This window comes from Vipera berus (genome assembly GCF_964194415.1).
Source record: "Vipera berus genome assembly, chromosome: 2".
NCBI classification, from domain to species: domain Eukaryota; kingdom Metazoa; phylum Chordata; class Lepidosauria; order Squamata; family Viperidae; genus Vipera; species Vipera berus.
In genome coordinates, this window is record NC_138203.1 from 206,687,259 (window position 1) to 206,701,670 (window position 14,412).

At 38.6% G+C, this 14,412-nt stretch overlaps 1 protein-coding gene across 1 annotated transcript in view; it reads right to left on the reverse strand.

Moving 5' to 3' along the window:
- The window catches only part of FLT4 (fms related receptor tyrosine kinase 4), a 115,095-nt gene that overhangs the window by 62,916 nt on the left and 37,767 nt on the right, over window positions 1–14,412 (reverse strand). The window contains exons 3-4 of the mRNA XM_081316397.1: window positions 10,875–11,146; window positions 256–368 (exon numbers count right to left, since the gene is read on the reverse strand). Coding sequence (XP_081172523.1) covers window positions 256–368; window positions 10,875–11,146 — 385 coding nt within the window. The remainder of the gene's footprint in view (window positions 1–255; window positions 369–10,874; window positions 11,147–14,412) is intronic.

Consider the following 14,412-nt stretch of genomic DNA (forward strand, 5'->3'; position numbering starts at 1 on the left):
AAAAGCAAACTAAGACCAAAGGAAAAAGAAAAAGAAAAATACAGTATCTGGGGCAGAAATTTTTAAAGGTCATAGTTTTAGCAGACTCTAGAACTTTTCAAAGGCCATCATTTTAGCAAGTTTGCTTCCCCCCCCCCACTCTATTTATCTCGAGGATTTTTTTTTCTTCAGCTTCTGTTTGTGCTGGAAAGCCTGCCAATAAGGTAGGATCCTGAATCTTTCAGAGAAAAAAACCCAAAACAAAACATTGCTTACCAACAGCAAAGTGATGTTAAGATCTGGAACAGATACCAGGCATGGGACACAGATACTTTCCTTCTTGTAGATAAGAAGCGTCTCCGGTTTATTAATGAAAGGCTGGTCAAAATCTGAGAAGAGGAGAAAATGTGGAGGGTGGAGAGAATTGCAGCAAAGAACAAAGGAAATGTGATCAGTTTCTAGAAACTGTTTTGGTTTGTTAGCTAATTGCTATGAAGAATGATACCAAACTTGGAAAAAATAAAAAAGATAAGAAAGTAAATGCAAAAGCACTTTTATAAAACATGATCCGAACTGTGGATTAAGAGTGTCTAGATTTTATTCATATTTATGTTTGTGTTAGGCTCAGTATAATCTTACATTCTATGTCTATAAATACTGTATAGGGTTTAGGCTAGGTTAGGTTAGGCTAGGCATATCTTCATCGTACCTTCTCACATTTCATAGCCAAAGCACTTAAAAATCAAGTGAGATCATAAGAGATTTCTCTATAGTCAACTTTGCTTGGACCAAAACAAACTATTTTAATTCGTATGGGTTATGCTAATGCTTAGTGCTTGAATTATGGTATACAAGTTTCAGATGGTTCTCACAAATATACCGTCTCATGTGTCATCATCTTGGACTCAAGATTTACTTATAATATGGATTATGTGCTTGTTCTTATTTTGAATTAAATCATGTCTTTTCTACTATTGCCTTGGTTAGTGTTAATAAACAAAAATCATGCCCCCCAAGGTGAGGCTGGCTCCAACCCTGTTAGCCTTCTGGAAGATAGTCAAAACATGGTTTTGCCAATGAACTTGGGAATGCAATGTTTGAGTGAAGCCTTTAGATGGCTATATGATAGTTCAGAGGTCACCAACCTTTCTCAGTTGGTGGACCAAAGGGAAAGGGAGGGGGAAGCATTTATACGTATGTATGCATGTGATGCAAATGGGGCGGGGCTAGCACCCATTTGATACTAACCCTTCCCCCGTTCTTGGGTGGTGCAGGGCCCCATTTTCGTGCCCCATATCGCAGCAGCGTCCTGTTTACACACCCCAAGGCACATCATTGTCCCATTTTTGTGCCCCGCAGTGCAGCAGCATCCTGGTTTTGTGTCCCGCAGTGCAGGGGCCTCCTGTTTTTGCACAGCACAGTGGCATCTCATTTTTGCACTCTGTGGCCATGGTGCTACTATGAGTTGGGGTGTGTGCACGCACATGTGCACGCACTGGCCAGCCTGTCCTGTGGCCTGGTGGCCAGCAGGCCATGGCCTACTACTGGACCATGGCCCACAGGTTGGAGACCCCTGTGATAGTTAACCAGATGCACTCTTGTATGATTTCTTGACATGCTGTATCTTTTGTAGTTTTTACCTTCTTTTTATTATTAATTGAAATTGTGGTTTTAATATTTTTTATGTACTTTATTGGGTATTTCCCCCCAGAGTCACTATGTAAAATGGATGCCTATACAAATGTAGATAAATAGATAAATGGTAAAATCCATACTGTGCCCAGTTAAAACAACTAGACAATAGAAAAATCAGGCATTTCTGAATGGAGAACCTGAATGAAAATACTTTTCTGAATGAAAAAGGCTTTTCTTAACATTTCAGAGTTTTGTTTAGTATTTTGCATACAGGGGTTACAGGTTAAATAATAATTCTTACTGCACAGAGTACATTTTATGCAGATATAGTAAAAAGACAAAGAAACTCAAACACCTCACAATTGAAAAATAGTTATTTTTTATACATTGCTCTCTATAAAACACCACACACATAGGCCCTTTTATAAAAAAAATGATGAAACATATACTGGAGATTTTTTTTTTAATTTTAAAATGGATATTTTTTCCGCTAACAACCTGAGTACATATGTTCCTACTAGTTGGTGGCTTGCTTGCAAGGAAATCTCCATAATAAATTATCCAAGCTTACCTAGAGTAATAATATTTTTATTTATAGTCATTGACTAGTATATAGCATACAAGATACAACTAAAACAACCTTGAAAATTAAAAAATAACACTATAAAACATAAAATGGCAGAATCACTACTGAGAAAATGGAAAATAACATTCATCTGACAATTTTATATAAATAAATTAATTTGGGCATATGAAATTTCTCCTCTGATCCTTGGACCACAAATCATTTATCATTATTATTTTAAACCTGCAGAGATGGTATTATCAGCAAATTGAATGGTTTTAAAGCCAGATAAAATTCCAATGTGTTTCCTGATAGCTGTTAAACAAAATTTGGCTATGGAATTTTTGATGTTGTTCTGACAGTCTGATAGGAATGCAAACACACCTCAACTTCTGAGTCTGATTAATCTTTTCCAAGAGACTCATGTAATCTATAGAAATTGCAACACATTAATATATGGCCTATGCCCAATCATTCAGAGTAGAAGCTCTACCCATCTTCAACAACAGCTCAAATCCATTTATCAAGCTGGCTAGAAAGAGCTTTCAAGAAATAGGGTGAGCATACTCAAGAAAAAAATCAATTTTGGTTGTCGTCATGAAATACTGGCCAAATGTGCCAAAACTGAACTCTAAACTCCAAACTGGAGGTCAATATCTCTCACCTTCCTCGGGTGATGATCATGACTTTAGAAGATTACAACACAGAAGAATAGTAATAATTGTAAAGAACCTGAATTAAGGAATAAAATAAAGAAAAATAACTAAGTTGTGCTTTTATAAAACTAACAAAAACAAAAATGTTGTAACAGAATGGAATAAAATGATGGTCTGATTTTTTTGACAGTTGATAAATATATTCAGAGAAATAACGATGTGGATGTATGTATAAAAGGGCTAAAATGTATGTCAAAATGTCAATAAATTATCCTTGTTGCTGTTGTGGTGCTTCTGTAAATAGGACTTCACAAGCAAATGATAGAACATGTGAAATTCCAGTTGAATACTGACAATGGAAGAACCAGAGATTACATTTGGGGAAAATTGTACAAAATTTTGAACGAATGCTATCCAGCAGGTGTGGGGGGTGGGAATCAACTAAGTGACATGAATAGATGGGTAGGAATAAGATGAGAGAGTAGTGGGCTGTTTGGAGACCAAAGAATGAATGAAAATGGCTGAGTATCTGCTTAGAAAAAAAGTTTTATTGGAGTATGCAGTAGTTTAGGCATCACTATCATGTGGAGTGTCTTTACTTTACTACTGAATCAAGTCCTTTAAGAAGAAAGAAAGAAAGAAAGAAAGAAAGAAAGAAAGAAAGAAAGAAAGAAAGAAAGAAAGAAAGAAAAGCATCACTGCAGCTAGTGCTTCACTCCCTCCCTCTTCTTCCTTCCTTTCTTACTATGATTTTATTTATTTATTTATTTATTTATTTATTTATTTATTTATTGAATTTCTATACCGCCCTTCTCCCGAAGGACTCAGGGCGGTGTACAGGGCAATAAAAGCATTACATACAAAAGTTAAAATAAAATAAAATTAATTAAGCCCTAACAATAAATAATTAAAAAATGCCCCAACCCCTTAAACCACTCATCTTCACTGAGATCTGGCAAACTGGGAGGAAGAGGATGGTGACGCCAAGGACCAACGAAGCATTGACTTCAGAATGGGTGGGTGGAATTCTGAGGAAGCAGAATAAGGCAATCGTGTCTACCAAAAGGAACCTGTCCAGCACACAGCTCTACGGAAAACAGTGCAAAACTATCTTCACAACTTTTTCTCTGGAGCAGCTAGACTAGAAATTAATTGGCTTAGGTAGCAAAACCCTCATAAGCATCAGAGAATTTTGGGGAATAGAGGAATAGAATGCCAATCCCAGATCAGCAGAAAAGAAACTGTCCAAGGCTTCCTTTATCCTAAACCAACCTTCAAATTGCTCCCAAGTATTCATTCTTACATTTCTTTTCCAGAAGCTCATTATATCCCCGAGCCCTCAGCTTACTCTTTGATTACACTGACAAAGAGCAAAATGGATTTATAAGCTAAGAAAACAAATTTACTTCATCATCCTACAATTGCGCAAGGTTAATTTAAGGCATTCCCCTCCCCCCCATTGCCCTCATAGGCATTGCTGTACATCAGCTTCTTTGTTGCTAAATGCTCCTGACTGGAGGTTTTGGATTTTATTCCATCTCTGTGTTTTTATATAAATATTCCTCCAGGATGTATTTGAAGAGCAGCCACAGATGTTCATAGCAAAGACCAAGGGCAGATTAGATTAAGCGAGAACTAACATTTGTGAGGGAAAATTCCTGCCAAACTTCTAATGCCTCTGGCTATTGTTATTTTGAGTTTGTTATTGGAGAATGGTTTATTTTAACATACCAGCAACAGTTGCTCAGTGGGCAAACCACAGGGACTCAGTATTAATTGGCCATATTAAATTTAGATTGGTTTCTAAATACCCAAAGTCCATAGACCAGGGGTCAGCAACCTAAAACAGTGAAAGAGCCACTCGGAACCGGTTCCCTCACAAAAGGAAAAACTGGGAGCCGCAAAAAAAATGTGTGCACATGTGCGTACATGCGCGCATGCACAGAACAGGGTTTGACTGAAGAGTGGAGCCAAGGCGAGATATGCACCTACCCTGCATATTTGAATTGATTGGTTGAACTTTTTTAGTCCCACTTTTTTTTTTTGGACTGCACATGGGCAGAGGACTGGGAGCCGCAGGAGATGGCTGAAAGAGCCGCAAGTGGCTCCGGAGCCACGGGTTGCAGACCTGTGATCTAGACTAATACTCAGATAATTCAAAAGCAAAAGCACCTTTTAAAAAAGTGAGCTCTTGTTTTCTAAACATTGTGTTACCTCTATCCAAAGGAAGGGCGAGATGTTGGTAGGTGAGGCACATGAAAGGGATCCCGAGAGGTGCTTAAGGCTAAGGGAAAGAGATTCCATCTTGTGTATGGGAAGAAGTGGTAGTTAACATTGTTAATGCCCAGAATGCTTTGGTGTGGTTCAAAATTTGAGGGCTTCAATTTCTAATACTCTATGGCGATACACTGGCAATATCTGATGTGGGTTCCAAAATTAAAGTAACCTTGAGGGAAACGGGAGGTCTAGAAACATGAAATACGAGCTGTCCTCGGTGCTGTCTGAGCTTGGTTCTTTTCTTGCAATGTTTTGTTACCTGAGCTAGGTAACATCATCAGTGCTACTCAGTGATGATGTTACCTAGTTTGGATAATACAGTAAAACATCTGCAAGAGAGCACCAAGGACTCCTCATTTCAACCCTGAGCTACAAATATTCTCCTTTACTGGTAACATGAAATTTATTTATTTATTTATTTATTTATTTATTTATTTATTTATTTATTAGTTTTTATAAACCGCCCTTCTCCCGAGGGACTCGGGGCGGTGTACAGAGGAAGGAAGGTATACAGATCGAACAATAAAAATAATAAGAAACACTAATGAACACAAACTGGGACCCCAATTAACGCTATCATGCCAGGCCAGCCTGCTGAAACAGGAAAGTTTTTAAGTCGCGACGGAAGGTACGGAGGTCAGGGGCCATCCGGATTTCTGTTGGTAAGGTGTTCCAGAGGGCTGGCGCACCCACTGAGAATGCCCTCCCCCTGGGGGCCACCAGCCGACATTCCTTGAGCGGTGGCACCCTGAGGAGGCCCTCTCTGTGGGAGCGCACAGGACGGTGGGGTGCTGACATCGGCAGAAGGTGCTCCCGAAGGTAGTCCGGACCCATGCCATGTAGGGCTTTGTAAGTCATCGTTAGCACCTTGAACTTCACACGGAAGGCAGCCGGAAGCCAGTGCAGCGCACGGAGGAGAGGTGTGATATGGGAGTATCGGGAGGCTCCCAAGAGTGTCCGTGCCGCCGCACTTTGCACCAGTTGAAGCTTCCGAGTGGATCTCAAGGGCAGCCCCATGTAGAGAGCGTTACAATAGTCTAGGCGAGATGTCACAAGGGCATGGGTGACTGTACGTAAGGAATCCAGGTCCAGATAAGGCCGTAGTTGGCGAATTAGTCGAACCCGGGAGAAGGCCCCCTTGGTCACAGCTCCAATGTGGTCTTCCAGGGAGAGCTGCGAGTCTAGGAGGACACCCAGGTTGCGGGCCCTATCAACAGGGGGAAGTAACTTGTCCCCAATGTTAAGCAGTGGGACGTTCTGAATCTCCTGGTTTCCCGGTACATACAGCCATTCAGTCTTGTCCGGGTTCAGTTGAAGCCTGTTTCTCCCCATCCATTCCCGGACCGCTTTCAGGCAGCGGGACATCACGTCTAGGGCATCACTGATATTGTTTGGAGTTGAGATAAAAAGCTGGGTGTCATCAGCATACTGATGGTACCCTACTCCAAAACTGCGAATGATCTCACCCAGCGGTTTCATGTAGATGTTGAACAGGAGAGGCGAGAGGATAAACAAACAAACAAAACAATACATTTTTCAATGTCCTTTTCTCCCATTATAACTTATGCTCAGTTATACCTTAAAAGATTTGCTTCCTATAGTAATAAGACTGTTCTTCTGCTTAGTCCATAGCACTGAAGGTAATGTGCTAGTTGGCTTGAGCAGCATGAGAATCAATCATATATATGTGTGACTTCAAATATGTTTTTATCACATAATATTTGGCCTTGACATAGTTCCAGTGTGGCAATTTTGCTTCCCTCCTAGATATATAGAGTAGTATTGTTGTACAATAACAAACACATATATGTGGACGATGAGTAATGTGACCACATATTAGCTAGGTCCACATGAATGTGACATGAATATCCTTGTTTCATCACTTAACTATTCCAAATTGCACCAAGATATTTTCTCCTCTAGAAACAATAGAAAAATAGCACATGGAAGGGAAGCCACAGTTGCAGAAAGAGGATTTCAAAGAGAGAAGCGACAGGCAGGGAAATCTTCCCTTTTTTATTATGAAATAACCCATAATTCTTACAAAACAAAAACAGCATCTGAGCTTTATTACTAACTGGTTAGTAACTAACTAACTCGAACCTGCAATCAGTGCAGGTTCGAGTCCCACCAGGCTCAAGGTTGACTCAGCCTTCCATCCTTCCGAGGTAGGTAAAATGAGGACCCAGATTGTTGGGGGCAATAAGCTGACTTTGTAATAATGCTGCTTGGGGGGGGGGCGAAAGCCCTAATAAGCAGGCATATACATAGAATGAAGGCTACTGCTAAGCTTGTAAGCTGCCCTGAGTCTTCAGAGAAGGGCGGGATATAAATGGAATTAAAATAAATAAATAAAAAATAAAATAAAATAAATAAAAAGTAATTGGTAATGAATGAGATTTCTTAGGTTACAAGAAACCTGGAGAGATAAATACATAAGACATCACATTTGTCTCTGCCTTATTATGGACTCTTGTTATGGACACACAGAGCCTTCAGATGCATGCAGAGTTTGTACAGGACATCATAACTACATTATACATAAAATATGTATCTGGTTGTTGATGCTTATCAATGCTGCTAGTCTGGATTTGAGAATAGAGAACCCCACTGAATTATGTAACATATCATCTCAATTGTCTGCAAGAAGTACTCAGGTTAGCAAAGGATATGGAAAGAAGTTCAGTGAAATGAAAAACCTTTGGCAAACATTTTATTAACATTAAGTAACCATGTTTGTACTTTGCATCATTAAGTTGTCACTTCTTATCATTGTATATATTCATCTGTGGTTTATTTTTCTGATGCTTTCCAACATAGGCTGACTATTTGTGCAGTAACCCTTAGACAAATATCTGCAGCAAACAGTCCTTTTAGTTAGTTTTCAAAGTTCAAGTGAATAGATATGTTGGTATTTTTAGAACTATATTATATTTTTCATTCTATCTGAATAGCAACAGTGGTAAGTTGTATTATTTAACTGGATTTGATCAAACTAATATACATATAAGAAAATAATTATTCCTTCATGTCAAAAAACTATGTGTTTTAGAGAACAATTATAAAAATACAGATATGTTTTCCACTAATCCTATTATTATATATTATATTAGCAAGAAAGTTATTACAAGTTTACATACTGAAAGAGCTGCAGTGCACATTCTTTCTTAATTTCAAACTTGGATACTATTTGAGTGATACCTAGTTCATTGGGCATGTTAACATGGATAAAATTACAACATACTGAAAATCTTGAAACATCTATCATAAATTACTATTATTCAAAGCAATGTGTAAGAGAGGGGGAGGATAGAATCTTTCTTTAACATATCTAGCAATGCATTATTTCATCTCTTTTTGTTTCCATTTTTATCAAAACAACTTACTACTCTATATCCCAAACAATGTGTTTAATTTAGCAGCCAGTAAGCTGGGCCACTACTGTATTTGTAGGGCATCACAGAAGCAAAAGCTCCTGAATTCCAGGACAACAGAAACATCCACCCCAGGCACCAATGTAATTCAATCCCCCAGACGGGCTATGGCTACCATACAAGAGGATGGATACTGATTTGTTTTTAAAGCTTCGCCCTCCCTCTTTACTCCCCCAAATTTAACTAGTTGTATGCAGTTGACAGAGGGATATGGCACATAAGTATTTAGAATACACAGAGGAGGAGTGTAGTTATACATAGGAGCTATGTATAGGAAAGGAAAACTGTGTTCTCTTGCAACCTGGGATTGTGGGCAACAGCTCACCTTTCTTCAAATACTGCTTACAAATATTTCAAAAAATTCAGAACAATCAACAGCTACTTTGTGGTTTTGCAATCAACTCCCATGTTTTCTTTAGTTAGGCAGAAAGGATTCCACAAACACAAATTACAGGATCAGATAACGGGCTATATCAGGACCAATAAACGATTATCTCTTGTGTTTTTAAGCCATCCAGCAAGTGAAGTTCCCTATAGAGTGCAAAATCAAACTGAGATATGACAAGGCTGTGACATTCTGATTAAGTGGTTCTTGGGTCAGAAAAATGTTGTATTGAATGGGGGGGGGACTCCCTCAATTCCCCTTAGTCAGTGGAGGCAGATGTGTTCTTCTTCAAGCTTTGGTTGATCAACCAGGTGGGGCCATTTGTAGATAAAATTAGTTAAGTACTACAATTTCTTCTTTGGTAATTTCCTCTTGGAGGAATATAAACGTGTCATAGTGGGTAAAAAGTGGGATTAGTAGCAGGGAAATTGAGCTTTAAGTTCTACATTCAACCATAGAAACTCAGTGGGTGATTTGGGGTCAGTCAGTTTAGCCTATTTCACAAGAATTATTTTCCATGTGGGAAAAACTGGAAGATGGAACAAAATGTATGCCATCTTAGTACCTACAGAAAAAAGTGGGAACTAAATTCATGAAATAAGGTATTTTTCATTAAGCTTTCCTTGAAGACTATCTTAAAAACTCTAATTAGTGAAAACCTTACCTGCCAGAATTTTAACCACTGGGCTTGATGTTTCATATAATTCCAATATTAAAATAGTGCACTATGGTAGCTGCCAGTTTGTTTTCAGGCCTTTTCAGTATGTTTCATATCTCATAAGTATACAACAGGGTATCTCAAAAGGCTACACCCAAAGTGCTCTCCTTATCATAAGTGCCTTTCTTATCACACTTAATTACATTAATTACTACATAATTACAAATTATTCCTGAGCTGTGGAATGCCCTTCCTAAAGAGATATGCCTAACTTTTAATTTACTTTTTTGAAACATCCAAGATATATATTTTTTCCACCTGGGCATGTGTATGTATAAAACAACTCAGTAGATCTTCATAACTGAAGTTGAACGGAGAAGTTATTTATTATCTTTTGTCATCACTATTAGACGCTAGTTTTATTGTATTACATTAACTTTTCCAATCCTTTATTATATATATGTTATACATTGCCCATGAACCTGTTTGAAGAAAATTGTTATTACAATTGAATAAAATGAAAATAGATAAAGGGAGGAATCCAATTATGTGGTCTGACTGCATAATCTGCATGGAGGTTCTGAGCTCCCCTCTTGAACCCTATGGGGATTTCCCTGCAACACAACATCCCTTACTTTCAAGTCACGATTCATATATTGCCGGGGTCCCCAACCCCCGGTCTGTGGATCAAAGTAGTCCACGGCATGACAGAAACTGGAACACGCAAGCAAGCAAAACCTCATCCACGGGATGCAAGTAGCATACGAAACCACACCTCCTCTGGTCCACGGAAAAACCTCTTTCCACAGAACCGGTCCCTGATGCCCAAAAGGTTAGGGGCTGCTGATATATTGGCTCTGGGGTTGTGCAAATACTGCTTTTCCTTCTGGTGTAGTGCATGCAGCTGTTGTTTTGTTTTTTTGAAGTACTTTCTACTTACAAAAGCAACAAAGAAACAAGCTGGCACAGGAATCTGGCGGCGGTGTTGCTAGTTGACAAGTACAATGACGGCCAAATTTCAGGATTCTAGTAAATTTTCCCATGACAATTTCTACTTTGCATTGCTCAAACTGATGCTACATCTCCATTTCAAAAGGCAGGATCATCTCTTTTTTTCTAATACAAATTTAAAGTGCAAACAAGTTTTCCTTCATCAATCTACTTTTTGAATAGCGAATTCCCATCACATTGTAAAAAACGTTATTGCAGCTTTTGGCGAAGAAATATATTCACTTAGGAATTTAATCTGCATGGGTTGGCGGAGCAAGTTTTTCCCCCTTCTTACCTCTCACAAACACATAGGTGCTGACAGCAGTGGTGCCTTCTATTTTGGCATTGATGTACTTGTAGTAACAGCGGTAGTAACCTGTATCGTTGGCCTGAGTCCCAGTCAGTGTCAAGACTTTGCAATAGGGCTTTGTATCAGTGCCCTCACAATCTTCTTCCTTGACTATTCGGATGTCGTTGACACTCAGTACCACTGAGTCACTCTCCTTTCCCGTTTGGACAGTGTCTTCTTGAATGCCAGGCCACAACCATTCCAAAGGATGTTGTCCTCTTTATTCAGCCAAAAGAAGAGAATGAGAGTTAGATGGATTACCACGTTCCTCTCTAGGACAAATCCTGTGTTCTAATATTTTCCCCTCCCATTCTTTCTGCCAGCAAAGTCACATTGGAAAGTTTTCTAAACTGTAATAATGGCCTTGATGCTTTTTACATTTTCCTGTTGCAAAGAGGAGAATAGAACTACAATTTGCAGAATATACTGGAACGAACAGATGACAGATAGAAGGAAGGAAGGAAGGAAGGAAGGAAGGAAGGAAGGAAGGAAGGAAGGAGTCCATCCAGTCAAGTCTCTGCAGGAGCCGTGGTGGCACACTTAGTATTGCAGGCTGACTCTGGCCATAGCCAGCAGTTCAATCCTGACAGGCTCAAGATTGACTCAGCCTTTCCTCCTTCCAAGGTTGGTAAAATGAGGACCAAATTGTTGGGTGCAGTATGTTGGCTGTGTAAACCAGTACTGTTAAAGATTACTGTTGCTATTGTATAGAGACTATGCATGCCAGTTGGACCAAGCAGCAAGGAACTAAGGCAGACATACAGTAAGTGGTGGTAGTAAAAGAGTCAAGAAAGCTAGATCTCTACCAATACTAGGTTTCCATTTGTGAGGTGGTTTTGGGTTTTTTTTGCTAATCAGATTCCCCCATGTGTCATGTACCAGGCTTCAAAATACTGTGATACTGTAATTCAAGCATTGAGAATTCCTTCCATCCCTCTCTAAATTCTACAGCAGCTTTCCCCTACCTAGTGTCCTTCAGGTGCTTTGAAGCATAAGTCTCAAAATTTTTAGCCAGCATGGTCAAAGTTATATTGAACAATATTCATGGAGGATATCCAAAACTGTAAGACACTATAGTGCAGTTCAGTATTTTTTTTATTTTTTTTATTTTAATTCCATTTATATCCTGCCCTTCTCCGAAGACTCAGGGCGGCTTACAAGCTTAGCAGTACACATATTACAAACTTTATAGGCCTATTTCCTAGTTGTCAGCTAGAACAAAAATTGCAAAAGTTGGGTTCGCATCCCACCAGGCTCAAGGTTGACTCAGCCTTCCATCCTTCCGAGGTAGGTAAAATGAGGACCCAGATTGTTGGGGGCAATAAGCTGACTTTGTAATAATGCCGCTTGGGGGTGTGTGAAAGCCCTAATAAGCAGGCATATACATAGAATGAAGGCTATTGCTAAGCACATTGATTTGTGCTTCTTAGATTGTAAGCCGCCCTGAGTCTTCGGAGAAGGGCGGGATATAAATGGGAATAATAAAAAAAAATTACAGTAGGTATCCAGGGTATGATCCTTAGGAAGGGAGGGAGGGAATGAGGAAGAGAGAGCAGTTAAAGGCTCCTTGCTTTATAATTTTGAATACTGACAATTGCTCAGTTTTTTTTATAAGTCAGAGTTGTCCCAAACTTTCATGCTTCTAATAATATTTGGTTGCTGTCTATCCATGAGAAGTAGAGAGAGGAGACTGGTCATTTTTTTTCTTCTCTGTAATGACAGCCACAAGCTGCCATTGCCGTAATATTATCAAATTGTAGATAGAAGTAATTTGCACCACTTTTGGAGTATTTGCTGATTTGACTGACACATGAAGTTGCATAAAACGAGAGATAGGTAGCACCAGTTTCTTCTGCTCTCAGTTTCCATAAGATAATTACATGGAACTTTGATATTGAAAGATATTTTCATAAATACTTTTACCCAGCTTTAGAATGTCATGAAGTTATCTTCATCTGAAATGCTTTGAAGATTCAAGCCCTATTTGCATGGTATTAGAATATTTTAATACATAAAACCCTATTTTTCACAGTGTCAACCAGATGCCGAACTAGGATCAACAAGAAATATATTGGTGCCTCTGCTTATGTCTCCTGGCAATCAACAGTGACACCATTTTAATTTATCATGTTGCATAACCCCAGGCTCTATCGTTAAGTTATGTATATCATGCAAACATGGAAAAGTGTTTTAATTAAACCATTGTACACATCTATGGAGATTCTCAGTCATCCAAGTCATAGTTGTCCCATTTGGAAAAACCATGCCTCAGTTTATGATGGATAAAAATATCATGTAAGACCAGCTACTGAAAGGCTGTTTCATTTCTAGAGGCAGTCTGTGCTGATGGACTACTTCTCCATAAGTCCTCCTTTAATATAATTGAAGTTAAGGTCCATCACTATGCCTTATGCCAGAGAGCAATACAGTGAGCCAGATGCAATTACCAGAGTCTTTGTTATACCATTTAAATAATTGCAATTGAAATTTTAAAATTAATTGATTTTATTTCAATGCTTATAGGTGAAATCAGAGCAGAAAAGAATTCTGTGCCATTATGGTGTGGCGATTTTTTTAATGCAGTAGTATAATCAATGGACAGAATAACAAGAGTTGGAAGGGATCTTGGAGGTCTTCTAGTTATACCATTCTAGAATGTTTTGGGAGTAAAGAGATGTTTATATGTGGCACTTCACAAAGCTTCAGTATGCACTGCACAAAAATCTCAGGCTGGGGATACAAAAAATAGATGATTCTTCTGTAAGTGTTTAGAGAACAGGGGATCTGAACTTTGTAGGAGGCAAGACCTCATGGGCATAAATAATATTGCAAAATTCTTTCTCAGCAAATTTATAGTTTGGAAGCACAATGTAATCATATTTTAATTTTGTCTTGATCTGAGCATATCAGGTTATTATCTCTGGATGAACTGGATCAAAACAAAGGGAGTGGCGATGCTCTTTGAGAAGATTTAGAGAACATATCAGCCTCTTTACTTTGGCAATAGCAACTTTTCGTATGAGATTCCAGACTGGAAATTAGAAACTTTCCTGTGTCCTCTGAGACTTTGTCATGTAAATTATTGCTTAATGCAATTTGGACTAAAAATATGTTCATATAAATGTTTTCTCTTCTTTGGAGGAAATATAAAATAAAAGGCTTTGCTTGGTCAGGGGATAAAAAATGTTGCTTTACTTTTGCTGATGTCCATCCAAACTTCCTAATACAATGTAACTGCATGACCACCATTTGGTAACTAATTATGTATATACTCTGATGAACTCTGATTTTTAGGCTTGTCTACAGCAGGAACTAATCAGTGTTAATACTATACCCATACTGCACAAGAAGTCTCTTATTCAACAATTCATAATTTTTTAAAAAACAGAGCAAGTATCCCTCTCTCCTACATATGTAACTTTCCCTGTTATTCTATCATTATGCTTTGAATCTATGCAGTGTTCAAAAAGAGTTATTTGCATGG